Source organism: Eleutherodactylus coqui, chromosome 13 (assembly GCF_035609145.1).
Source record: "Eleutherodactylus coqui strain aEleCoq1 chromosome 13, aEleCoq1.hap1, whole genome shotgun sequence".
Lineage (NCBI taxonomy): Eukaryota > Metazoa > Chordata > Amphibia > Anura > Eleutherodactylidae > Eleutherodactylus > Eleutherodactylus coqui.
The window spans coordinates 103,353,573-103,380,833 of NC_089849.1; the positions used below are offsets into that span (position 1 = coordinate 103,353,573).

The following is a 27,261-nucleotide window of genomic DNA, read 5'->3' on the forward strand; positions in this document are numbered from 1 at the left end:
TGATCAAAAAGGTAACAGATTCCCTTCAAAGCTTGTCCCAGAACCTTTTTTTCATATTCATGTGTATAAGGCCCAATGTCCACGGGCGGGTTTTATTTATCGGATCCGCACTACATTTACGTCCTGCGGGTTTGATTTTAAATGATTTACAGATGCCACGCGTGGATAATCAATCGCAGCATGCTCAATTTACCCACTGATCTGGCTCTATTCATCTCTATGGGAGCTTAGGACCCGCAAATACATTTAACCGTTTCCAATCCACTGTCTGACATTATGATTTAAGGCTGTTACACCTGTCTGCTCATGGTTAATTTTGCTAGCACACCTTGTTTTGTCCAGACTAGCCAGGGTTAACATCTCCTGTGGCTTCTAGTCCGGTTAATTACCCTGCTATGTGCCTGAGTAGTGTGCTGGTGATTGACAGGTCTATCTATCGCCTTCTCCCATCTCCCTATAAGGCTGCATTCAGACGAACGTATATCGGCTCGGTTTTCACGTCGAGCTGATATACGTTGTCCTGGTGTGCGGGGGGGGGGGGGGTAGGATGGAAGAGCCAGGATCAGGAACTGAGTTACCGCCCCCACTCTGCCTCCTCTCCGCCCCTCTGCCCTATTTTCAATGGGGAGAGGCGGGCTGGGGGCGGGGCTAAGTCCCGCAAATTAGCCCCACCCCTGCCCGCCTTTCCCCATTGCAAATAGTGCAGAGGGGCGGAGAGGAGGCAGAGAGGGGGCGGAGAGGAGGCAGAGAGGGGGCGGGAGCTCGGTTCCTGCTCCTGGCTCTTCCATACTCCCCCCCCCCCCCTGCACACCAGGACAACGTATATCGGCTCGGCGTGAAAACCGAGCCAATATACGTTCGTGGGAATGCACCCTTAGATCCAGCTCATGCTGCCTGTGATTGGCCGATTATTGTTCTGTTTTTCATGTCCGTTGGACCTTGCTATTGTCTGCTTTACTTTCTGTTATCGGCCAAGCCTGTCCGCTAGACCTTGCTTTTATTGTTCAGTTTTTAGTGTCTGCTGAGTAGTCCAGCTACTCTGACCTGCTGGTAATCTGGCCATGATACTTTGTGCCATTCCCTCAGTCTGCTTGCTAGTCTGCCTCATTTGGTATCCTGCTGCTGTCATCTTGTCCGCTAGACCTCTCTGTTTGTATCTTCCTTCTGTCAGTTTGTCCACTAGGCCTCGCTGTTATCAGCCAGGCCTTACCATCTGCCTCTGCTCTATTTGTATTGTTTCATGTTGGTTCTTGTCATCTGCCTTTCCTGTCGGTGCTAGTGGGTAGTTGTCTCTTGTATAGGTACTGCAGTCCCTGCCTGTCCCCCCTAGTAAGCATAGGGTCAGAGTTGGCGGCCTGGACGTGTCCACCATCAGGGCCATCTCCAGGAAGGGACAGTGGCGTGGGTGTAGATCAGGGAGCCCCGCACCGTGCGTACCTAAGCATCCCACTAGTACTGTAACAGCTGTACAGCTATGATGTTGTAAGACGTCCGTCAGGGTTCTCTTACTGTATATTGCCAGCCTCTCTGCTGTCGGAGCCTATTCAACGTGTCACCTCATGCAGTACTGGCTTTAGCCAACATATAGTGCCATTGTAAAATGGCAGAAAAAGAGTAAGCCCCCTAGGAGAACCGGGATACAAATTGGATTGCAAAGGGTTAAATGCATTTGCGAATCTGCTGCGGATTTGAAAGTTAGAAGCAATTAGGGAGGTGGGGAAAAGGCTGGGAGGTGGGATTGCGGATTGCTTCTACCCTACATCCACACGGAAAAAATCTGCGATCTCCCACAAGGAAATAAAAATCAATTTTATGTTTCCCCGCAGTGCATCCGCATGAAATATCCATGCGTGCCGTGGACATGAGATTTAATATATATATGTTTATAGAGACAAACCACAGAAATAGAAAGTTAAGATTTTATTGACTTACAGGACACTAAAATAATGCGTCTCAGAAAAATATTACAAAACATACAATTGTCCCAGAAGCAACTATCATAATATGAATAGGCAGTTGGCACGTTGAACCCTACCAAGTACAAGAACGTCACCATCTCACCTTCCTTTTGATGGGTTCGGTACCTCCCTTTTAGTGCAATGAAGAGTAATTGTACATGAACGACCACCTTTTACTGGTGGTCACTACCAGCAATTACCCATTCTCAAGGTTTAGTTGGGAATGCCGTGGCTGGATCTCTAATCTGATTTTGATGGAGCCATTTCTCGTTTACAAATTTGATGTATAAATTTTTTGTACAAAATATATATATATATCTCTATATAAAAAAATTTAATGTGAGGGTGAAGTCAGCTCATTTCAATATACTGACAAAAGAACGCAAAATATACATAATAATGTTATTACATCTAGTTAGACATGTGGTCTAGAGTTCCATTGTCAATGGGGTTGCCGAAACCTTTTCTCTACAGCCGAAGCTTCTGTTTCCATCTACCAACTCCAAGACATCCATCATAATTCCCAATAAGAACCCCTGGTTGCTTGGCTCATAAACCGCACACAGGAACTGATGCTTTCTGTCCTTGCTGCAAACAGCTTGACGCCTTCGGCTTAAAGATCTGGTGGTGGCTTTCCTGACTTCAGGTTGGACTCTGTGAAGGTTATAGTTGTGGTGTAGACCCGCCAATCGAATCCTGGCCTTCACGCTGTCCCTGACAAAATCGCCTCTCTTCGGACGGTACTTTGAAATTGCGCTGTGGAATAGCTCAATGTCACCCGGGTGACAAAATGTGAAGAGGTGCCTTAGGTCATTCTGTAACCTTGGGTTCAGCACAATTTCTCGAAGGGAGTTGTGGGCAGCACTTCCCCACTGAAGCCACCTCCTCAGCCGATGTTGCTCTACAAACCCATGCTCACAGTGGTGGTATAGTTTGTTGCCAGACCAAGTGTGCTCGTTTGCCGTATGGTTTAGCAACGAGTTCCACTTTTCAAGAAGCAGTTCCGGATTGTTATCGCATGTGCTAGCGGACCACCACAAGTGATCCTTAACAGCGCTCACCCATGCGCTCAGGTCCCCACAATACTTTCTTCGGCTTGCCGAAAGAACCTTTGCCCCTATGGATCTTACCATATGCCACACATCAAACTGGTGGACCATAGTCTTAAAATCATTCTTGATCAGCTTTTTAAAGCCAGCACATTTGTCAGTACAGATTATTTTGATGCGTACGTTTTTTTTCTTAAGTTTTTCTAAGGATTTTTGAAAAGCTTCTTTCTCCAAGTGGGTAGATGAAATTCCGGGCCGCATCTGCTCAATCTGGATGTTAAGTATTTTCTTAGTGGACGCATCCATTAATGTGTACAGACAATACCTGGCACTGCGGCCTGGGCCATCAAATTGTCCATCACCGACCACACATATTGAAGAATTGCCCAAACGTGACAGATTTTTGGCCTGGTCCTTCTTCCAATGTTGTTGCACTGTTGGGAATAAATATTTTCTTTGATATTTGTGGTAGGTGGATTTTCGAACACATTCAAGGCCCATATGGTAAAACAAATTGTGCACCTGCCTAAAGGTAGCGCCACTAAATAAAATCGATGCTGAGAGAGCCAGATTCCCTACAGGTATGTTGCCTTTCTTAGGCTGGCTTTCCCATAGATGTGTGCGGTGGTTGTCTGCGCAGGTAACATATACACTAACAAAGGTTCCAACTCTTTTTTTGAAGATTTTCATGATGGGTTTCCCACACGGGCCGGGCCCTTTGCAGGACACCATTGTGATCAGGGCATCCAGGCACGATTCAGAAACAATAAATTTTCTTTCGGTTATCAAGTTGTGATTGAGAATTTCTGGATTCACGATGCCTTGTTTTTGGATACTTTTTTTGTGGTGGGCTTCTTCAATGTCACCCTCTGTGGAAGATTGCACAACATCTGAGGCTTGAAACGTGGGCCTAGGCTCATTTTGGGAAGTTTGTTGTGATCTGGAATCGGGGGTCTTTTCTACAATGATATTCTGCACAACAGTTCCTTTATCGACTGAAAGGGAGGGTAAAGCCACTGGGGTGCGGATGGTTGGAGATGAATCACGAGAGGGCACCATGTTGCCACCCTGTGAACTTACTTTTGCATTAAAAACCAAATTGGCATGTGGCGTTTTGTTGCCATCACTAGTTGGGAGTTTCATTTTGTTTTTGTTAAAGGGCAGATTGCACTGAATTTTTTTGCGATAGGTCTTTATTTTATGTTCTACAGCAACTGCCCTGGTGTTCATTTTTGGATCAGTTTGTGTGGAGCGGTCCCACTTTACAATGACTGATTCGGTGTTAACGCCAACAGAGACAACTTTCGGGACACTGATTGACTGCTGCCCGCAATGTTCACAAAACCCAAGCGGTCCTAGGTAACCATCTCGGTCCATTCTGCGTCGTTTTCGAGCAGGAATTTTTCCATTGCACCCTAAACTACTAGATGGTAAACTGGGAGGATGGAAGATGGTGGGGACGGCATCTTTTCTCAAAACTTTGCGCCATCCATCCAAGTGTGTGTAACAATCAGGAGTGAAGTGCTTGGAGCACAGTCTGAAGCTGTCCGTTTTTTTCCCCTCATAAACCTTATTCACAAACTGGTCCAGATCTCCGAAATCTTGTCCTGTCTGAACCAGCCATGCCCTGATCATGTTCTTGTCTTTTGGAAAAACATGAACGATGACTCCATGCTCTTTCTGGCGACCTCCTGATGGACATCCAGCGACAATGCAGACAGGCATACTGCAAGGACAAAACAGCCGCTTTTAGAGATTTTTCTTTAAGAGTGTTTCATTTATACCCCCCAAAATAAAGCTAATAAAAAGGTTAAAATATCTATTCCACCGCTTTTTAGTTATAACCATCTCCAGGAAAGCTAGGCGGCAACCAAGATGGTCGCCATTACAGCTTTTCATTTGACTTTCTTGAACACATAACAGAAAAAGTGACAAATGTGCAAGAACTTTTTTTTTTCCCCCAAAAAAAATTTTATTGTAATTTTTTATATTCAGTAATAGAAAAAGATGGAAGCGCACAACACAGGGTGTGCCCAGGAGAAGGACAATCACATGTAAGGTAAAGGAGAAGACAAAAGCGGTTAAAAATCACTCCTGCCTTCTCCTCTGGGTCTTTGGCTTATCTAACAGCCGAGGACCCGACCTGCTTCTGGTAGATTGCAGGAGCTTTAATCTCGCACCATATTTTTACTATCAACTGCGATTAAGGTCTCTTTCACACGGGCGACAGTGATATTGCAGTTTTGTACACACAATTTTGTAGCGTCAGTGATGCTATTTTCTTGTGAAAAACCTTGCATCCTGTCGCTGCTACCTGTGATTTTTTTGCACGATTTTATAACAAGTTAATAGGCTTTTCTAATGTTAAAAATGTATCGCATAGCAGGAAAATCCCAAGTACTTGCTATGCCATGCGATGCGATAAACATAGGAAAACATGAGCTACGAAAAAAAAAAAATTTGCAAATCACGGCTGTATTCACTATGCAGCGATTTTTTTTTTGTAGCAACATAGCATCAGTGAAAACCTCCCTAATGTGAAGGAACCCACTGGAAAGCACGGGCGTCACATACACGCGTTTTGTAGTGCTGTCACATCATTATAAAATCGTGTGATTTGTAGCCTGTGTAGAAGCAGCCTAAAGCCCTAGGCAATGCGCCGTACATTTGCACAGGTGACGAATATCGCAGCAATATCGCATTGTTATTCTGTGTGATATCACTGCGTTTTCTCGCTACAATATCAGGATTGTGTGCCGATACAAATCGCGCAACTATGTAGCACTCTTTGCTGGGATTTTCAGGGGTAAAGGGTGGCTTGAAATATAAAGCCTTCCCTGAAAATAAGCCCTAGCTGCGTAAAAAAAATATATATATACACACACATCACCTAAGAAGCACTGTCAGCTCTGCTGCACTACTTTTTTTTTTGCAGGCCCCCTGGCACTTATCTTCAGTCTTCAGCCAACCAGAGCCAGCGCTCAATGAACCAATTACAGCCATTCAATGGTTCATAGAGCGCTGGCTCTGATTGATTCTTGAGCACCACATCTCAGCCAGTCCCAGCCAGCGCTTTCTGGAGGCAGGGATTTTGAACCTCCAATCCAGGAAGCACTGACAGAAGACTTCAAACAAGTGCTGTGAACCTGCGAGAAGTGCGGTGGAGCCGACAGAGCCTCTTAGGTGATGTATTTATTTATTTTTTTAATGCAGCTAGGGCTTATTTTAGGGCTTTTACAGTAGGACTTCCTACTGTAAAAGTTGTATCGCACTGCACGAAAATAGGGTGCAATAGAAAGGAAGGCTCCATAGGGCTACAGAACAGCGCAAATCACACCAATATTTAGCAACCCATGACTTTTTTTCTCTTGCAATGTAGCCGCCTACAAAACACGGCTAATGTGAAGGAACCTATTGGAAAGCCTGGGCTTCACATACATGCGGTTTGTAGCACTGTGGCATCGCAAGAAAATCGCATGATTTTCTTGCCCGTGTAAAACCGACTAAAAGGTTTAAGCAGTTGTGTGAGAGATGCTAATGGCAGAGCCCCGCACCTGTAGGGGCCTCGGCAAATGGTGCACTGGTGGTAATCTTAAAGGATGACTTTACCAATGATGGTGTGAAGTGTGCTGCCTACTTGGGCGAAGACTACCCTACAAGCGAGTGAACGTGAATAAGTACCAGGGGAGACGAGAGCTAGAAAACCAAGATGTGGCGTTTACGTCCGAAAACGTGGAGTAAACCACAGTCAAGGCGTTTAACCCGACTTCTCTATCACAACCAGCAAGTACAGCGCGTTCCAGGGTGGCAATACCCCTTCATCGTGCACAATGGTGGCGCTGTGCCCAGTGGGGTTAGAAGAATCCGGACCTCAATACGAAATGGAAATCATTAGCCACAGATTACTAGGCAACCCCCTGCAGACGCCTCTGGATGATTTCTACCTGGACTGATGAGGAATCCAAGGATAACTTGGTGCAAACGCCCAGAAATAAAAGGATAAAATGATCTAGAAATGAAACAGAGAGAGAACATGAGGCGAAACCCACAACACTGCGGACACGGGGGCATATTTATACACCGCTCTAAGTAAAGATGGCGCTGGCGTGCAGCGCGACAAATCTATTAAGAGGTACAAGTCTCTCACTACATGTGTCAGAACTTTCAGGCCACCCGTGTGCCAAAAAATGACATCTACACCAGATACAAAATAGCGTAGATTTCAGCTAGAATTTATAATAAACTTGTCAGGCCACCAATGGCTCCGCCCCTAACTCTAAGCCCCACCCATCTAAAAAAAAAAAAACTACCAGGAGCAGTGGAAACTTTCAAAAAGGTCACAATTTTTTGCACTTGAGCCAAAGTTGCAGGTTTTTGACCCCAGGATCTGTGAAGCAAGCGGGCTAATAAATAACAATCACTATTCTTAGTAGTTAAACAGGTATTCTAAAGAGAATGTTTTTTGAGGTTTTCACCCATCCACTGGAAAGGCGAAAACTGATAGATTAGTGGGAGTCTGACTAAGGATCCCAAAAACAGGATCTAGTCAGGCCTCAAATGAAAGCAGCTGAGGTCGCGCAGGTGCCACGCCGCTCCATCCGGTCCAATGAATTGGCACACTGCAATCTCACGGGCTCTCACTGAGCAGGGCAGCGCTGCGCTTGTGCAACCTCGGCTCACTTCATTTGGAGACCGACCGAACCCGCTGGTCTTGGGATCGCTGGCATTCCACCCTCACTAACCTATCAGTTTTCACCAATCCAGTACATGGGTGAAAACTTGAAAAAAAAACCCACCACCATTAACCCCTCAAGGACGCAACAATTTTGGGGGGATTTTCATCTCCACTTTTCAAAAGCCATAACTTTTTAATTTTTCCGCCGTCGCGGCCGTATGAGGGCTTGTTTTTTGCGTGGCGAACTGTAGTGTTTATTGGTGTCATTTTTGGGTACATAGACTATACTGTAAAACTTTTATTACCATTTTTATGATTGTAGAGAGAGAAAACGCATCGATTCTGCCATTTTTTTTTGTAAATCGCTGCATTCAAAATCCTATAACTTTACGTTTCCATGGACGGAGCTCTGTAAGAGCTTTTTTTTGCGTGACAAGCATTTTTTATGGGTACCATTTTGGGTACATATGGCTTTTTTGATCACTTAGGCCTCATGTCCACGGGGAAAATCAGACCCGCTACGGATTCTCCATGCAGAATCCGTAGTGGGTCCCTCCTGCCCCGCGGACATGAGCGCTTAAAATAAGAATAACTTACCCGCAGCGGACCGGGCAGTTCTTCTCTTCTTCACGGCCGGATCTTCTTTCTTCGGCCTGCGGATGTACATGCCAGGCACATCCGCCCGGCCAAAGAAAGAAGATCCGGCTGTGAAGAAGCGAAGAACTGCCCGGTCCGCTGCGGGTAAGTTATTCTTATTTTAGGTCTCCCATGGATCCGGACGGCTTCCATAGGCTTCAATAGAAGCCTGCGGGAGCCGTCCCCGCGGGAGACCCGCACCTAAATGGAGCATGTCACGTTTTTTTTCATGCTCCATTTTTTTAAAATTCCCTTTTATTGACCATCCGAGGGTATTTATCTACCCGCGGGTGGTCAATGCATCCCTATGGAGTGCGGATCCGCATGTGGGTGATCCGCTTCGGATTTTAAATCCTATGTTGCCCGTGGACATGAGGCCTTAGTGCGTTTTTTTGGGGGGGCTCGCTTTTCACCGTGCAGAATAAAAGACGTGTTCAATTTGCTGTACAACTTGTTACGCATACGGCGACACCAATTATGTGGGATTTTAATTTTTTTATACTAATAGGGGTTTTTAAAAAAATATTTTTCTTTTTCCACTGTTTTCATCTTTTTACATTTTTTATATCCCTGTTGGATTTGTACCATAGCTGCTATGACAAAGCATTGCAGGACTTCTGCTTTATCACTTGTGTTAGCGATCATAGGCAATGACAAAGCAGGACATCTGTATCTGGCGTTCTGTATCGAGGGGGTCTGATGACGTCACAGAGGGTTAACAGCGGGGGTCGCTGTCCCAATGCATCCCCGCTGCTGCAGTGGGAGGCCTGCTATTACTGACAGCCAGCTCCCGCTGCCGGATAGCGCGGGATCTCTTTTGATCCTGCGGCATCCACAGGGTGTAAGTGTACGTCCTGTTGTGTTAAGTACCACCCTGCCAGGATGTACACTTAGGCCCTGAGGTGGGAAGGGGTTAATCAAGGTGAAAGCTATCTCGTATACGTCATAAGGTGATAACATGTCATTTTGCAATATAACGTTATAACTTGTCTTCCACAACTGGAGGGATACCCCCCCCCACTTAGTTCTCCGTTAGTAATCGATAGCCGTGACCTGGTCAATAACTAACAGAGGGGCATTATGGGAGATGTAGTTTTTGCGCTCAGATCTGCGCTTCCTGCACATACTCGGCCTTAACTGGTTGCTCTGGACCAGAAGGTAGGTCGTACTGTGAGACGTATTTGATGAGACCCCTGTTACACGTTATGTGGAGAAGACCCCAAACACTTTGTGAATGTGAAGACGTGCCACACCGATACCATTCGCAGGATAACTGTGGGGGTCCGACCGCTGGGACCTTCACTGATCCCAAAGTCCTGGCAGTAGAGACTGCGCATGCGCGCCTCCGGTCCATTCATTGTAATGGGACTACAGGAGAGTGCCGAGTGCTTGAACTCAGCAGCGGTCCCACTGAGGTGACTAGGGCAGAGCCGCGATGTGCAACCACTGTACTTCAGGACGCACCGGCTCACCGATCCCAACAGATCAGCAAGTTGTCCCATGTCTTGTGGTAAAGAGATAACTTGATGAGATAGGACAACCCCTTTAATTAACCCTCAAGCTTCTCGTTTATGTACGGCAGCAGGATCCAACAACCTTCTGAGGTTGTTGTTCGCCGCGGGAGCCGGCAGACGGATCTCCGCTGTCAGCCTATCTGACAGGCTCACCGCGAAGAATCGCCGCAATTTGCCGCCCGCGAGTGGAGAATGGCAATGATTCTTCGCTCGTAGACAGGGGGGCTGCGCTTTGCTATGGAAAACGTTCACTATGCAAAAACGCCCATGGACAGGCAGCCTACGTCTGAGGGCCTATCCTTACAAGAAGTCCTACATATCACACTGGTGGGGATACTCTGCAGATCTAGTGTTTGAGGGGCAGAGCAGTCCCCCACAAGCAGTACAGCAGGGACAAGTATGAACCAGACTGAAGCTGATACACATCACAAGCGCACCAGAGTCAGGCCCCACCCCCAGCGATCTAATATGGATGATCTCTTATGACAGATAAGACCCCGATTTTAAAACACAAAATAACCCTTTAAAATTCAGCTCCCCCAGTCCTACAGCAGGCAGACCCCCACACGCGGGACACCACAGCCTGCTCCCCCAGTCCTACAGCAGGCCGACCCGCACACGCGGGACACCACAGCCTGCTCCCCCAGTCCTACAGCAGGCAGACCCCCACACGCGGGACACCACAGCCTGCTCCCCCAGTCCTACAGCAGGCAGACCCCCACACGCGGGACACCACAGCCTGCTCCGCCAGTCCTACAGCAGGCAGACCCCCACACGCGGGACACCACAGCCTGCTCCCCCAGTCCTACAGCAGGCCAACCCGCACATGCGGGACACCACAGCCTGCTCCCCCAGTCCTACAGCAGGCAGACCCCCACACGCGGGACACCACAGCCTGCTCCCCCAGTCCTACAGCAGGCCAACCCGCACATGCGGGACACCACAGCCTGCTCCCCCAGTCCTACACAGCAGGCAGACCCCCACACGCGGGACACCACAGCCTGCTCCCCCAGTCCTACACAGCAGGCAGACCCCCACACGCGGGACACCACAGCCTGCTCCCCCAGTCCTACAGCAGGCAGACCCCCACACGCGGGACACCACAGCCTGCTCCCCCAGTCCTACAGCAGACAGACCCCCACACGCGGGACACCACAGCCTGCTCCCCCAGTCCTACAGCAGACAGACCCCCACACGCGGGACACCACAGCCTGCTCCCCCAGTCCTACAGCAGGCAGACCCCCACACGCGGGACACCACAGCCTGCTCCCCCAGTCCTACAGCAGGCAGACCCCCACACGCGGGACACCACAGCCTGCTCCCCCAGTCCTACAGCAGGCAGACCCCCACACGCGGGACACCACAGCCTGCTCCCCCAGTCCTACAACAGGCAGACCCCCACACGCGGGACACCACAGCCTGCTCCCCTCGTCCTACAACAGGCAGACCCCCACACGCGTGACACCACAGCCTGCTCCCCCAGTCCTACAGCAGGCAGACCCCCACACGCGGGACACCACAGCCTGCTCCCCCAGTCCTACAGCAGGCAGACCCCCACACGCGGGACACCACAGCCTGCTCCCCCAGTCCTACAGCAGGCAGACCCCAACAGGGGGGACACCATAACCTGCTCCCCCAGTCCTACAGCAGGCGAACCCGCACATGCGGGACACCACAGCCTGCTCCCCCAGTCCTACAGCAGGCACACACGGGACACCACAGCCTGCTCCCCGTCCTACACTGTAGCAGCCGGGCACAGGACGCCGGGGTGTAGTAGCGCTCTACAACTAGAGGCCGCCCGGCAGCCTCCTCTCAGCCCTCTCCCTGCAGCAGGACACCCGTCCCATCCAGCAGGGCTGCCATTACCTGCACTACTTCCTCACCGCCCGGACTCCTGCCTTCTCCTCCGGAAGTGTAGCATCACATCCGCCGTGCTGAGGCCGCCCCCGGCACTGGTGTGGTGCTAACCCCCAGCAGAGGGCCGCAGGCGGCCGGTCTGTCAGGGGAGATTGTAGGATGGCAGCGGGGCGCCTGCACGTCTCCGGAGAAGCGGCGGGAATGCGGCCGCCGTCTTGTTATTTACCTCAGCGGCCTACAGACGGCGGGGCTGTCACCGAGAGGGTGGCTGCCGGGTAACGAGCCGCCTGGGGGGCCGGTTACTGACAGCCACATGGCGCGGTCACACGGGAATCGCTCACATTCTCTGTATAGGGGCTCCTTCACACCAGCGGATGCGTATTTACGTTCGCGCCGATGCTTCGTGAATTCGCATGAATGGACGATTCCCGGGCTGAATGATGGTTTTCTCATCCATTCGCTCGGCATAAATCCTCGGAATGACTGCTGATGCCTGAATAGAGCCTTAATCTTCTCCCTGTGTTGGACGCGGCTGAATTGCCTCCTCCTTCCTTCTTTTCCCAGCTCCCATAGGAGTCTGTGGGAGTCTCCGGCGTGTATCGGTTGGAAGAGAGATCCAGAACTATCCTTTTACCCCCCGTATAATAGCCGGCGCGGATTTCAGTCACGTAGGTTGTATTTTTTATGGCGCGACCTTTTTACACTCTGTGTGAACGGATGCCTCGGATGGTCACATATATTGGCTGGCCGTGAAAACGCGCCTACTTAGCCGCATACATACGCTCATGTGAATAAAGCCTAAGTGACGGAGGACGACTGAACAAGCGCCGCTTAACCGGACGATTAGTGAACGAGACAAGGGTGGTTTTTATGCTGCGTGAAAGAAAAGCGAATGATTTTCCGTTTCCTGTCCGATCGCCGGCTGCGCTAACACTCAATGATTATGTTTGAAGATTTTTGTTTTTTTAACGATAATTGTTCCATGTAAAAGGGCCTTCAGTCCTGCTGTATTTGTCTCCGCAGTAAGCTATAGTATTGCGGTAGTTTGTATTCCTCGGACTTCACTATCTCAGATGTTGGAGTCTCAAAGCCATCTGCCTATTGTGGCCTTTGTGGAGATTCGGTACAGCCGCCGCGTGGGGAGAGGCGCCGCCGATCTACTGCCACGTGGGGAGAGGCGCCGCCGATCTACCACCGCGTCGGAAGAGGTGCGGTCGATCTACCACCGCGTCGGAAGAGGTGCGGTCGATCTACCACCGCGTGGGGAGAGGCGCGGCCGATCTACCGCCGCGTGGGGAGAGGCGCGGCCGATCTACCGCTGCGTGGGGAGAGGCGCCGCCGATCTACCGCCATAAATTAATGAGTATTGGGCCTCTCTCACACAGGGCTCTGATTGGCTGAGACAGTCAATGAAGAGTTGTGATTGGGCATCGAGCCAGCGCCGAGAACCAATCACAGCAATCTATTGCCGGAGCGGGGTTCTTAAACCTGGCCTACGGCAATAGACTTGTAAGTGCAGGAGAAGCCCGGATCAGCGGCAGAGACCAGCAGCCACGGCTAGGTGAGTATTGCTTTTTTTTTTCCAGCATCCTTGGCTGCGCTTTCAGCTCTGCATAAAGAATGCCAGCGCTGCTGAAAGCGGGCGGAATCTGCAGTAAACGCAGCATTGAAAACTGCTACATTTCTGCAAATGCCTGTGTGAGGGAGGCTTTAGTCAGTAAAATGACAAGCCTAGAAGGAAACCTACACAAAAAAGTGAAAACTACTCGACCTGCATATTGTATACTGCAGAACCGGGACGGCACATCAATGCCTCCTACATAGAACAGCCGGCTCGGAAAGGTTCTGCCCAAGGATGTAGAATAGTCATTTCTATGTGAGTTGGCTGCATCCTATCACTATAAAGAACCTAATCATTATGAAACCTTCTTCATATATAACACATGCAAATACTCCTTTTTACATGATTCGGCTAGATCCCATCGCTCCAAAGGACCGAATCATTATGAAACCTTGGTATGTAAAATATGGAAAAGGTCCTTCTGGAATTCGAGAAATAGTCGTTTCTATGAGTGCCAAAAGGCTCTTCACTGCATACAGGTGAGGGCTGTGTGGTGACCTAATGGCTCAGTGGTCACAGTAAAAACAGGTAACCCTGACTATCATTCAATAGCTCTGTTGTCCTATGAGGTGAAGGCTGATTTAAAAAACGATTTTTACTCAAAAATCGCTTAAAGCCGTCTTTTGAGCAATAATCGTTCTAACTGCACTCACATCGTGCAGTTTTCGTTAAGCCGTTTGTCTTCTGCATCCCCCGACCGGAGCGCTTGGCTGTATGACAGCCGGGTGCTCTAAGCGGGGAACAGCTGGATGCAGAACACAAGCGGGCCCCCGGCTTGTCTTCTGCATCCCCTGCTCAGAGCACAAGGTGATCGCTCAACGTTTGAGCAATTACCTTGCGCTAAAAGCATACAATAATCGTTGTGTCTAAACCAGGCTTAAGAAATGGACAACTTGTGACAAAGGTCCCTTTTTTTGACAATTGCTTTTGTTTGTTTTTTTCACTTATAGGGTCTGTATATATATATATATATATATATATTTATCACAACCAACACATGCCTAGAATTAGCTTAGGAACTGTATCTGTAGAGCCATTGGCACAGTATGTCATTAGTAGACACAGGATGATACTTATTTCATCAGGTTTTATTGTTGATTTTTGTAGCAAACATCTAAAATGTATTTATTACTATAACTTATTATTTTGTGCACTTAAAAAAAATGACAAACCATACCCAATAAAAATAAATTATTGTAACTTTAAGGGTGTCTCGTGGTGCAGTATGCAGTCCTAAGCTCTTGCTCATGACCTGAAGTTTGCAAGTTCAATCTCAGCGTGGTTCAGGTAGCCGGCTCAAGGGTGGCTCGGCCTTCCATCCTTCCGAGGTCAGTAAAATGAGTACCCAGCTTACTGGGTAATAAATTACCTGAAAGCACTGCGGAATAAGTTGGCGCTATACAAATAACAAGTCCCACCCCCCTTTAAGATAATGAGTGGGACCTTAACGAGAATGGGAGTTGGTCAAATCACTGTGAAACAGCTAAATACTAGGATGGTTCAGGACCCGACCACTAGGGACTAAAAAGTTTCCTCCCAGTGATGGGAAATAGCCAATTCTACAGCAGCTGTCTATCTGGTAAGGACCAGGTCCTTCTGGAACATGGGATTTAGTCACCTCACTATGATCTGGTTAAATACAGTAAACCCTTGAGTAGCATTGCTCTTAAGTAAAGCTGTTTTCAACTAAAGTCGATGTGTCAGGGTAGCGGCGGTCCCTCAAATAAAATTGCATTTCTGAGATAAGAGGGCCGACTGCTCCATGACCCCGGGCGGCGCTCAGAGAGCCATCGCCCAGCTGACGCCGGTCACTTCCTGCTACTCCTGCATCAGTGCACGCCTACTCCTCCTCCACAGTACACAGCGCCGGCTGAACGTTGCTGTGTCTGCCTGCCTCCTGACGCAGTACAGCAGCTGAATCCCCAAAGTGTCGGCTGAACGCTGCCTGCCCCCTGAATCTCCACTGTACTGCAAAATGTAAGTACTGTACAGATGAGTACAGTAAAGAAACGTTTGCAAATAAACACTGCAGTCCTATGTCAAAGCACAGATAACAGTGATATGTACTGCTATAATCATGTCCCTGCAGTCCTATGTCAAACCACAGATAACACAGTGATACCTAGTGCTATAATGATGTCCCTGCAGTCCGATGTCAAACCACAGATAACACAGTGATACCTACTGCTATAATGATGTCCCTGCAGTCCGATGTCAAACCACAGATAACAGTGATACGTACTGATATAATGATGTCCCTGCACTCCTATGTCAAAGCACAGATAACACAGTGATACCTACTGCTATAATGATGTCCCTGCAATGTTAATCTATTCTTTACAGTTGTGTTTTATATTCATTCAGTATTGTTATTGTTTTGGGTATTAAAGACCAGAGTTATTCTTTATTAACTGGGGTTTGGTGTGTTTTTGGAACGTCTAGAACCAATTAATTGGATTTACATTAATTCCTATGGAAACAATGTCCTCAACTAACATTGATTTTTACTAAAGTCCATTGATTCTGGACGGATTAATAACGTTAGTTGAGGTTCTACTGTTATACTCTTTATCAAATCAAGCACCTGGGAAGAGTTGCCATCTTGATACAAAACCCATCCTGCAGTTCCATCTCAGATATACAAATCAATAGAGTTCTGGCGTGATTAGGTGAACGGTCTTGCCATCTGAGGCCCTAAAAGTGATACCTATAAAAGGCTCTCAGGGGCCCCTTGTGTGTAGTGACCTCTTTTTCCGCTTGTGTAGAGCTTGTTGACCACTAGACGCCAAGAGATTATTGGAATGTGAGAAGCTGGATGGTCGTATTGATTAATTTCCTTGCCACCTGGGCCGTTCTGACCAGACTGTTAGGAGGTGTTGAGACCAGTGGATGTGTGAGAGCACACAAGGTGACCGGGCTCAGAATGCCCCCTACAGACCATCAGTAGAGAGTAGCGTCGGACCAGACAGTTAGGGGGTGTTTGGACCAGTGGATGTGTGAGGGCACACAAGGTGACCGGGCTCAGGACCCCCGACAGACCACCAGTAGAGAGGAGCGTCTGACCAGACTGTTAGGAGGTGTTGGGACCAGTGGATAGGGGCACACAAGGTGATGGGGCTCAGGACCCCCGACAGACCACCAGTAGAGAGGAGCGTCTGACCAGACTGTTAGGAGGTGTTGGGACCAGTGGATAGGGGCACACAAGGTGATGGGGCTCAGGACCCCCGACAGACCACCAGTAGAGAGGAGCGTCTGACCAGACTGTTAGGAGGTGTTGGGACCAGTGGATGGGGGCACTCAAGGTGACCGGGCTCAGGACCCCCGACAGACCACCAGTAGAGAGGAGCGTCTGACCAGACTGTTAGGAGGTGTTGGGACCAGTGGATAGGGGCACACAAGGTGATGGGGCTCAGGACCCCCAACAGACCACCAGTAGAGAGGAGCGTCTGACCAGACTGTTAGGAGGTGTTGGGGCCAGTGAATGTGTGAGAACACGCACAAAAGGCAACCGGGCTCAGGATGCCCCCTACAGAGGATTGTCTGATTGCATGACAAGCAGGAGCAGCTACAACTGTTACTTTGTCCACCATCCGTAGACACGTGTTTGTTGGAACCATTTCCAGGCACTTGACTGAAAGACATTTGGTCTCACGCTGCCCATTACATGAACGGCCTCTGACACCGTCGGCGTCGTGAATGACAAAACTGGACGCTACAGACTGCAACCGGGTTTTCTTCAGTGACTAATCCAAGTTTAGTTTTGGCACTGACGACAGCCGTGTTCATGTCTGTAAACCTCGGGTGAGCACCTCAATCATGCTTTTGCTGGGCAGCCACACACTGCCCCCTGCTGGTGTGATGATCTTGAGGGACTATCACGACAGTCGGTCACCCCTAGTAGTGGTACGAGGGACAATGACAGCTCAGCGATATGTTCAGAATACCCTGCAGCCACATATGTTCCTCATGGTGGCTTCCAAGAGGCAGCAGGATAATGCTCGGCCGCACACACAAGGGGGTCACAGGAAGCCCCCACAACATTGTCACACTTCCGTGGCTGCCCGGTCACCAGATTTATCTATATATATAAAATTGAATGTATGCGTGTCTGTTTGTCCTTTATGCGCTACTACACGATTCATCCGATCGCCACAACTTTGGGAAGTTGTTGAGTACACTCCTGGGAAGATTATAGGCATAGTACATTTATGCTACGATAAATGGCGCGCATGCGTGCGTCGTCGACAGTTACGCCCCCCCACGTAGATCGTTCGATTTCCATCATTGCCACTAATTCTCTCACTTCCCGATATTGTAGAAACATGAAATTTGGCACAAGCATTGATTATGTCATAAATAGGAAAAGTTAATGGGTCCCAACTCGATTATTCAATTGTAAGCGCCAAAGAATTAGCGTCCAAATTTTACGTAACGAATCTAATTTTCTCGCTTCCCGGTGTCATAGAAACTTGAAATTTGGCATGAGCATTTATTATGCCATAAATAGGAAAAATTAATCGGTCCTAACTTGATTATTCAATTTTAAGCGCCAAAGAATTAGCGTCCAATTTTACATACGGAATCTAATTTTCTCACTTCCCAATGTCATAGAAACTTGAAATTTGGCACAAGCATTGATTATGTCATAAATAGGGAAAGTTAATGGGTCCCAACTCGATTATTCAATTCTAAGCGCCAAAGAATTAGCATCCAAATTTTACGTACGGAATCTAATTCTCTCACTTCCCAATGTAATAGAAACTTGAAATTTGGCACGAGCATTGATTATGTCATAAATAGAAAAGTTAATGGGTCCCATCTCGATTATTCAATTTTAAGCACCAAAGAATTAGCGTCCAAATTTTACGTACGGAATATAATTCTCTCACTTCCTGATGTCATCTATATATATAAAAATGAATGTATGTCTGTCTGTCTGTCCTTCATGCATTAATCGCCATGAGACTTTGGGAAGTTGTTGAGTACACTCCTGGGAAGATTACTGGCATAGTACAACTATCCTACGATAGGTGGCGCGCGTGCGAGCATCATCGACAGTTATGCCCCCCAGACAAAGATCGTTTGGTTTCCATCTCAAGCACAAAAGCAAAAGGCATTACGAGCAACGGGATGAGTGTTCAACTACAAAATGATGCATCCGCCGAACGTTTCGCTAGACAATTGCTGGATATTGAGAATGCTGAGGTAATATGAAAGCTGTGCTGTGATTGGTTGCAATTTCTTATACTGCTGAGGTAATATGAAAGCTGTGCTGTGATTGGTTGCAATTTCTTATACTGCTGAGGTAAAATGAAAGCTGTGCTGTGATTGGTTGCTATTTCTTATACTGCTGAGGTAACATGAAAGCTGTGTTGTGATTGGTTGCTATATATTATACTGCTGAGGCAACATGAAACCTGTGCTGTGATTGGTTGCTATATATTATACCGCTGAGGTAACTTGAAAGCTGCGCTGTAATTGGTTGTTATCTAGATATATAAAAACGAATGTCTGTCTGTCTTAGCAGCAACGCGCGACGGGTAAGCTAGTTGGCAATAAAACATGTATGAGACCATCTGAGATGCCAACTTCCACAGCTTATGCGTTTGCATGATCTAAAAGCTCAGAGGAAATGTGAACCTGTATGCCTCCATCACTGCCCATATCACCTTTTGTATTCAAGCTACAGGCAGTACAACAGCGTACTAGAGCCTCCATGCCCGCCCGTATCACATCTTGTATCCAAGCTAGAGGCGGTACAACGGGGTACTAGAGCATCCATGCCCGCCCGTATCACATCTTGTATCCAAGCTAGAGGCGGTACAACAGGATACTAGAGCCTCCATGCCCGCCGGTATCACATCTTGTATCCAAGCTAGAGGCGGTACAACAGGATACTAGAGCCTCCATGCCTGCCCGTATCACATCTTGTATCCAAGCTAGAGGCGGTACAACATGGTACTAGAGCCTCCATGCCTGCCCGTATCACATCTTGTATCCAAGCTAGAGGCGGTACAACAGGGTACTAGAGCCTCCATGCCCGCCTGTATCAGATCTTGTATCCAAGCTAGAGGCAGTACAACAGGGTACTAGAGCCTCCATGCCTGCCTGTATCAGATCTTGTATCCAAGCTAGAGGCGGTATAACAGGGTACTAGAGCCTCCATGCCTGCCCTTATCACATCTTGTATCCAAGCTAGGGGTGGTACAACATGGTACTAGAGCCTCCATGCCTGCCCGTATCACATCTTGTATCCAAGCTAGAGGCGGTACAACATGGTACTAGAGCCTCCATGCCTGCCCGTATCACATCTTGTATCCAAGCTAGAGGCGGTACAACAGGGTACTAGAGCCTCCATGCCCGCCTGTATCAGATCTTGTATCCAAGCTAGAGGCGGTACAACAGGGTACTAGAGGCTCCATGCCCACCTGTATCAGATCATGTATCCAAGCTAGAGGCGGTATAACAGGGTACTAGAGCCTCCATGCCTGCCTGTATCACATCTTGTATCCAAGCTAGAGGCGGTACAACAGGATACTAGAGCCTCCATGCCTGCCTGTATCACATCTTGTATCCAAGCTAGAGGCGGTACAACATGGTACTAGAGCCTCCATGCCTGCCCGTATCACATCTTGTATCCAAGCTAGAGGCGGTACAACAGGGTACTAGAGCCTCCATGCCTGCCTGTATCACATCTTGTATCCAAGCAAGAGGTGGTACAACAGGGTACTAAAGCCTCCATGCCTGCCCGTATCACATCTTGTATCCAAGCTAGAGGCGGTACAACAGGGTACTAGAGCCTCCATGCCTGCCTGTATCACATCTTGTATCCAAGCAAGAGGTGGTACAACAGGGTACTAGAGCCTCCATGCCCCCCATATCACATCTTGTATCCAAGCAAGAGGTGGTACAACAGGGTACTAGAGCCTCCATGCCTGCCTGTATCACATCTTGTATCCAAGCAAGAGGTGGTACAACAGGGTACTAGAGCCTCCATGCCCCCCATATCACATCTTGTATCCAAGCAAGAGGTGGTACAACAGGGTACTAGAGCCTCCATGCCCCCCATATCACATCTTGTATCCAAGCTAGTGGCAGTACAACAGGGTACTAGAGCCTCCATGCCCGCCTGTATCAGATCTTCTATCCAAGCTAGAGGCAGTACAACAGGGTACTAGAGCCTCCATGCCTGCCTGTATCACATCTTGTATCCAAGCTAGAGGCGGTACAACCGGGTACTAGAGCCTCCATGCCCGCCTGTATCACATCTTATATCCAAGCTAGAGGCGGTACTACAGGGTACTAGAGCCTCAATGCCCCCCATACCACATCTTGTATCCAAGCTAGAGGCGGTACAACAGGGTACTAGAGCCTCCATGCCTGCCTGTACCACATCTTGTATCCAAGCTAGAGGTGGTACAACAGGGTACTAGAGGCTCCATGCCCACCTGTATCACATCTTGTATCCAAGCTAGAGGGGTACAACAGGGTACTAGAGCCGTTTACAAGGGGCGGTTTTCCACAATAAATTCTCCTTTTGCTCTGATATGTAATCACTTTCTTATATCCATGTTACAATCACAGAGAAAGTTTCATTCCATTCTGACAACATCTAGGTGAGGGAAGGGTTTTGACAATGAGTGTACTATTTTTTTTTTCAGGACTACTAGAGGGCAAGAAGGTCCTGATCAGTAAAGGGAAATCCAAGGAAATTTAATCACAACCCTACAACCTGACTCCTCCCACACACGTGACTGGTCACATGGTCATGACATCATCAAAGGTCCTTTAGTATGTACCAGAAAGTCAGATGCCCGGAGGCATATTTGTAGGTGCAGTTGACGTCTTCCCGGCGGCAGGTAAAGAGGTGGAAGAAGAGGAGAGCCATTAACGAGACGGACAGCGCTAAATGTAATAGTCGTAGTCCTGTCTGCTTATCATACAGGAGGAGCTGACCAGTGTCCAATGTACGTCTAGTTACTACGTTGCGGGGGAGCGGACTCTGGGGGGTCCCGTTTGTAGCCGGTTATTATGTTATGGGGGAGCGGACTCTGGGGGGTCCCGTCTGTAGCCGGTTATTATGTTGCGGGGGAGCGGACTCTGGGGGGTTTCATCTGTATCCAGTTATGTTACGGGGGAGCGGACTCTGGGGGGTTCCGTCTGTATCCAGTTATCATGTTACGGGGGAGCGGACTCTGGGGGGTCCCGTCTATATCCAGTTATTATGTTACGGGGGAGCGGACTCTAGGGGGTCCCATCTGTATCCAGTTATTATGTTACGGGGGAGCGGATTCTGGGGGGTCCCGTCTGTATCCAGTTATGTTACGGGGGAGCGGACTCTGGGGGGTCCCGTCTGTATCCAGTTATCATGTTGCGGGGGAGCGGACTCTGGGGGGTCCCGTCTGTATCCAGTTATTATGTTACGGGGGAGCGGATTCTGGGGGGTCCCATCTGTATCCAGTTATGTTACGGGGGAGCGGACTCTGGGGGGTCCCATCTGTATCCAGTTATGTTACGGGGGAGCGGACTCTGGGGGGTCCCGTCTGTATCCAGTTATTATGTTACGGGGGAGCGGACTCTGGGGGGTCCCGTCTGTATCCAGTTATTATGTTACGGGGGAGCGGACTCTGGGGGGTCCCGTCTGTATTCAGTTATGTTACGGGGGAGCGGACTCTGGGGGGTCCCGTCTGTATCCAGTTATCATGTTACGGGGGAGCGGACTCTGGGGGGTCCCGTCTGTATCCAGTTATCATGTTACGGGGGAGCGGACTCTGGGGGGTCCCGTCTGTATCCAGTTATCATGTTACGGGGGAGCGGACTCTGGGGGGTCCCGTCTGTATCCAGTTATCATGTTACGGGGGAGCGGACTCTGGGGGGTCCCGTCTGTATCCAGTTATCATGTTACGGGGGAGCGGACTCTGGGGGGTCCCGTCTGTATCCAGTTATCATGTTACGGGGGAGCGGACTCTGGGGGGTCCCGTCTGTATCCAGTTATCATGTTACGGGGGAGCGGACTCTGGGGGGTCCCGTCTGTATCCAGTTATCATGTTACGGGGGAGCGGACTCTGGGGGGTCCCGTCTGTATCCAGTTATCATGTTACGGGGGAGCGGACTCTGGGGGGTCCCGTCTGTATCCAGTTATCATGTTACGGGGGAGCGGACTCTGGGGGGTCCCGTCTGTATCCAGTTATCATGTTACGGGGGAGCGGACTCTGGGGGGTCCCGTCTGTATCCAGTTATCATGTTACGGGGGAGCGGACTCTGGGGGGTCCCGTCTGTATCCAGTTATCATGTTACGGGGGAGCGGACTCTGGGGGGTCCCGTCTGTATCCAGTTATTATGTTACGGGGGAGCGGACTCCCTTCTCCGGATCCTCTGCTGTGTCGGATAGCCAAGGACTAGAGATGAGCGAACGTACTCGTTAAAGGGCGATTTCACAATCGAGCATCGCTATTTTTGAGTACCTGGCTACTCGGGTGAAAAGATTCGGGGGGCGGCATGGTGGAACAGGGGGTAGCAGTGGGGAACGGGGGAGCGCTCTCTCTCTCTCTTCCCCCCCCCCACTTCCCTCTGCAACTCCCGGCGCCCCCCGAATCTTTTCACCCGAGTAGTCAGGTACTCGAAAATAGCGATGCTTGATTGCGAAATCGCCCTTAACGAGTACGCTCGCTTATCTCTACCAAGGACCCAACTTCCTTCTGCTTGGTTGCAGGAGCTGAGGCTTTAATCCCGCGCCATACTTCTGCTATCAGCCAGGATTAAAGCCCAGGACTAAGAGCCGTATATTTATATCAGAAGATCTGAGGACTGTTTAATTTACATTTATTGTCAAGTAAATAAAGTAACTTTCCATCCTGTTGAGGAGCGATGAGCTGCAGATCACTGTGTGACAAGGTCCTCATTCTTGTGACTTGTCATGTGAAGAAGCTTCTCGGGTCAATCGCTTATCTGTTCCTTATAGGTCAAGATGAATTATTGCTGAAACTTTGAGGATGGAAGAAGAGCGGAGAGATAAAGCTGGAGTTATATTGAAGCTGACCCTGGAGATCATCCACCTGCTGACTGGAGAGGTGAGGCATTCTTGGACTTGCCACATGACCTCCTGGGAGTTATGCCACATCACACAACTGTTTCTCTCTCCTTATAATAGAGACATGACTGGAGAGGTGAAGGGTCCTGGGAATGTATATAGTGATATTTATCAGGGTCTCCCTCCATATACAGGATTGCACCATAGTGAAGAAGACATCTGGTGAATGGACGACTCCAAGTAACCATATCCATGTGTCACGAGGATGGAGCACGGACCACATCCCCATCACGATTCCTTCACCTCGCTCACTAATGCTCGAGAGAAGCAACAAGCAGAAGATCCTGGAACTCGCCAACAAGATCATTGAGCTGCTGAATGGAGAAGTGGACAGCGATCTGTATAAGGAAGCCGTGATGGAGAACAACCAGCACCTCCCGTCACGGGGTAAGAAGAGACTTTCATGCATCGTAGGGAGAAGAGAGAGGGTCACCAAGATACCCTCCTATCTGATCATCACATATGTTCAGTCACTGTGTGTTGCTTACAGATGGGTCCAGTAAGAGAAATCCAGTGGAGCGATGTCCCAGCCGCCTGTATTCCCAGGATCTTCTAGCAGAAGATCTCGCTGTCCTACAGGATCATCAGGTAGTTGAAGTTGAGGGTTTTACTGGCTTTGATTTTTCTGAACACTTTAGAACTTGCCACAGAGTCTGGAATGGATGTTTTTTCACAGGACTCCATTAATAATTTGAAGAAATGCTGCCATTCAATAGGTGGCGCTGCAGAGGTATTGTTCCATTTTCCTTATTTGCATATTACCCAGAGGAGCTAGCATGGCCTTATAAGTCTCCTCACTCACCTTCTAGGTCCTCTCCTCAAGGAGAGACAATACACCTCCCGATTTTCTATAATCAAAGCAAAGAGTTGTTCTTTATACTGTCTCTCTATTCTGGTCAATAAAAGGCATTCCCCTTCATTTACATTAAAGCATAATACTTCCTATGTACTATAGACCCACCCACTCATTATAGCACATATACTTTCCTCTAACCACAGTCATCACAGGTACACCATATACTGTCCTTTCCTCCACAGACATCACAGTCATTTACTGTGATGACTGGGGTGTGTGTTTGGATAGTACATCAGGACAGTGATGACTGAGGAAATAGAAACCCATCCTTCATGTGTGTCTTAACTAAAGTTCATACCCCATTCTTTTATATAAGTGACATGCATGCACAGCAATTCCTAAAAGGGGCCTACTCCAGTTATTTCTTTTTCCATCATGTGTCCTCAGTAAATATAAGTCGGCTAGTGTTACCTTGGTTGGATATTCCTTTCTATCTGCAACTTCTGGCCTATTTATTCTTAGGTGGTCATGTGATCTCAGAAGAGGACACAGACTCTCTCATAACATTTACTGCTAATGATCACAGCTCCTGTCACACAGTTATAATAGAGGAGCTCACAGCTCGTCCTCTTGACTGCATACTTATGGTCTGTAGCTTATTTAGGTGTATACACAATGTAATTGCAGTGTTTTCCCTGTAGTAGAGAAGGTTCAGGCTCTAGCTGCGCATGTGATGCTGTGGCAATGCATCATGGGATTGATAGCAAAGAATCTTTAATATGTACTGATCAGAATTGTCCCATATAATTCTGATAATCAGTAGCCTATATATTAAACTCCCCTCCCCTCCCCCCCCCCCAAAAAAAGTTTAGTCTAAACAGAGCTAGTTCTGTCAGAAAAATGCAGTGTGGTTTTGGATGAGCTGAGCCTGTTTGAATTTAACCCCTTGAGTGGCATGTCCGGAAATTTTCCGGGACGAGCTCCACTGCTGGTAGATTTCCGGGCTATGTATCACTATGGGAGCCTCAGAGCAAATGCCACAAGCTGTGACATTGTGCTCTGCCTGCACAGTCCCAGAGAGAACAAAGCAAGGGCTTTGAAAAACAGAAGAAAATATTGCTGATCTGCCGGCAATCTCTTGCTTCTGAATTCAAACTCCTGCACTGGTATGTTTACAAGTTGCCATAGAGACCATCGGCTTGTCAGAAGCCAGCCCATGGTCTCTGTGGCAGGGAGAGCTGGTGCTTGGCTGTCAGAGGACAGCCAGGCACCATCTCTTACAGCAGAGATCAGAGAAAACCTCCAATCTCTGCTGTGTTAACTCTTTACATGCTGCAGTCTATGTGACTGCAGCATGTAATGGGCTGTCACCATCGGACCCCCGGAATGTGATCAGGGGGTCATGATGGGTCTCTGGAAGTCCCCTAAAGGGACAAAAAAAAAAAAAAAAGGAAAAAAACTTATAAAAAAATAAAAACACTTGTCTCCCTTTACTGTGTAAAAAATTTAAAATAAAAAAAATAAAATTTCACATGTGGCCCAGAGAAGGAAGTTAGTACATTATTTAACCCCTTAAAGGGGTTGTCCCGCAAAATAAAGTAAAGTTAAACACTTCTGTATGGCCATATACATTCACTTTGTAATATATATCGTGCATTAAATATTGGCCGTCTCCCTGGCGCCGACCGAAGCCTTCTCCTGGCTCGATTAGACGCTGTGCGGCGCGAGCCCGCTGGAGCGGCCCCTTCAACGGGACAGAAGATCACATATGATCCCGCGCTATCCCGCAGCGGGAGTCGGCTGTCAGCCACAGCCGGCCTCCCGCTGCAACAGCGGGGGGGCATCGGAGATGCGCCCCCCGCTGTTAACCCCTTCCCTGCCACGATCTAAGTAGATCGCGGCATTGAAAGAGTTCACAGAGGGAGCGAGCTCCCTCTGTGTCTCCGGCTGCGATGTTATCGCGAGAGCCCGGCCTGTCGCCATGGTAACAGGACGCCAGACACTGGCGTCCTGTGTTACCAATGCCTATGGTCGCTGTATAAGCGATAAGGCATGGCAGAGCAGTAGCTCTGCCATGCCTTATGACAGCGATCATCAGGGCAGTGGTCAATGTAAAAAAAAAACAAAGATTAAAAAAATGTTAAACCATTTTTTTAATGCTTTTTCTCAGATTAGCATAAAAAAAGGTAAAAAATAAATAAAACCCCACATACTTGGTATTGTCGCATCCATAACAACGCGTACAATAAGATGCACGTGCTTTTGACTGTGCACGGAAAAAAACGCAAAAAAGAAGCTAAAAAAACTGAGGCAAAATGCTAATTTTTAGCATTTTTGCCTCACTAAAAACACAATAAAAGTGATCAAAAAAGCTGTATGTGCCCCGAAATGGTACCAGTAAAATCTACAGCTCGTCTCGCAAAAAATAAGCCCTCACAGAGCTCCGTACATCAAAAAATGAAAAAGTTACAGGACTTTGAATGCAGCGATTTAGAAAAAAAAAAGATTTCCAAAAAAAAGGGTTTTTATTGCAGAAAAGTGGAAAAAAGTAAGAATTTTTGTATCATTATAACCGTACCGGTCTGCAGAAAAAATGGATTGTCTTATTTATGCTACATGATTAACGCTGTTAAAAAAAAAAAAAAAATCTATGGCAAAATGGATGTGTTTTCTCTCCCTGCTATAATAAAAAAAAAATTTAAGTTTTACAATATAGTCAATGTACCCAAAAATGATGCCAATAAAAACTACAGTTCGCCACGCAAAAAACAAGCCCTCACATGGCCGTGTCAACGGAAAAATGAAAAAGTTATGGCTCTTGGAACGCGACTGCAAAATTAGTTGAAATTAAATGATTAGACCATTTAAAGAACCTGCCCTGGTGGGTCTGACAGGGTGGTAAGAAACCCGCCACTCAAGGGGTTAAACGACTGATATTACTCTCTATATTACTCTCAAGCTCGGCACTTACAACGGACCAGGGAACCCAAAACAACAAATCAGGTTGCTGGAATTGTGAATCGGAACCAATGAGGTTGCTGGAATTGCTCCATAGTACTGAGCTT

General features: G+C 48.1%; 2 protein-coding genes across 3 annotated transcripts in view; one reads left to right on the forward strand and one right to left on the reverse strand.

Annotated features, from left to right (window-relative positions):
• LOC136587426 (zinc finger protein 850-like) overlaps positions 1-27,261 on the forward strand; it is a 117,070-nt gene that overhangs the window by 84,267 nt on the left and 5,542 nt on the right. Inside the window, exons 17-20 of the mRNA XM_066585994.1 lie at positions 23,285-23,380; positions 23,535-23,787; positions 23,891-23,988; positions 24,077-24,130. Of these exons, the coding sequence (XP_066442091.1) occupies positions 23,285-23,380; positions 23,535-23,787; positions 23,891-23,988; positions 24,077-24,130 (501 nt within the window). The remainder of the gene's footprint in view (positions 1-23,284; positions 23,381-23,534; positions 23,788-23,890; positions 23,989-24,076; positions 24,131-27,261) is intronic.
• Positions 1,906-11,736, reverse strand: LOC136587462 (uncharacterized). Of its 2 annotated transcripts, none has more exons than XM_066586040.1 (2): positions 11,699-11,736; positions 1,906-4,733 (listed from the first exon to the last, which is right to left on the reverse strand). In XM_066586040.1, exon 2 carries the CDS (start codon positions 4,730-4,732, stop codon positions 2,387-2,389), a length of 2,346 nt encoding a protein of 781 aa, XP_066442137.1. In that variant the 5' UTR covers position 4,733; positions 11,699-11,736; the 3' UTR covers positions 1,906-2,386. The 2 variants fall into 2 exon arrangements, with proteins under 2 accessions (XP_066442137.1, XP_066442136.1); XM_066586039.1 differs by lacking the exon at positions 11,699-11,736 and adding an exon at positions 6,952-8,274.

What these genes read in the sequence shown, in the direction of transcription:
- LOC136587462 (XM_066586040.1), bottom strand. Translation starts at nt 4,732, where the DNA reads ATGCCTGTCTGCATTGTCGCTGGATGTCCATCAGGAGGTCGCCAGAAA.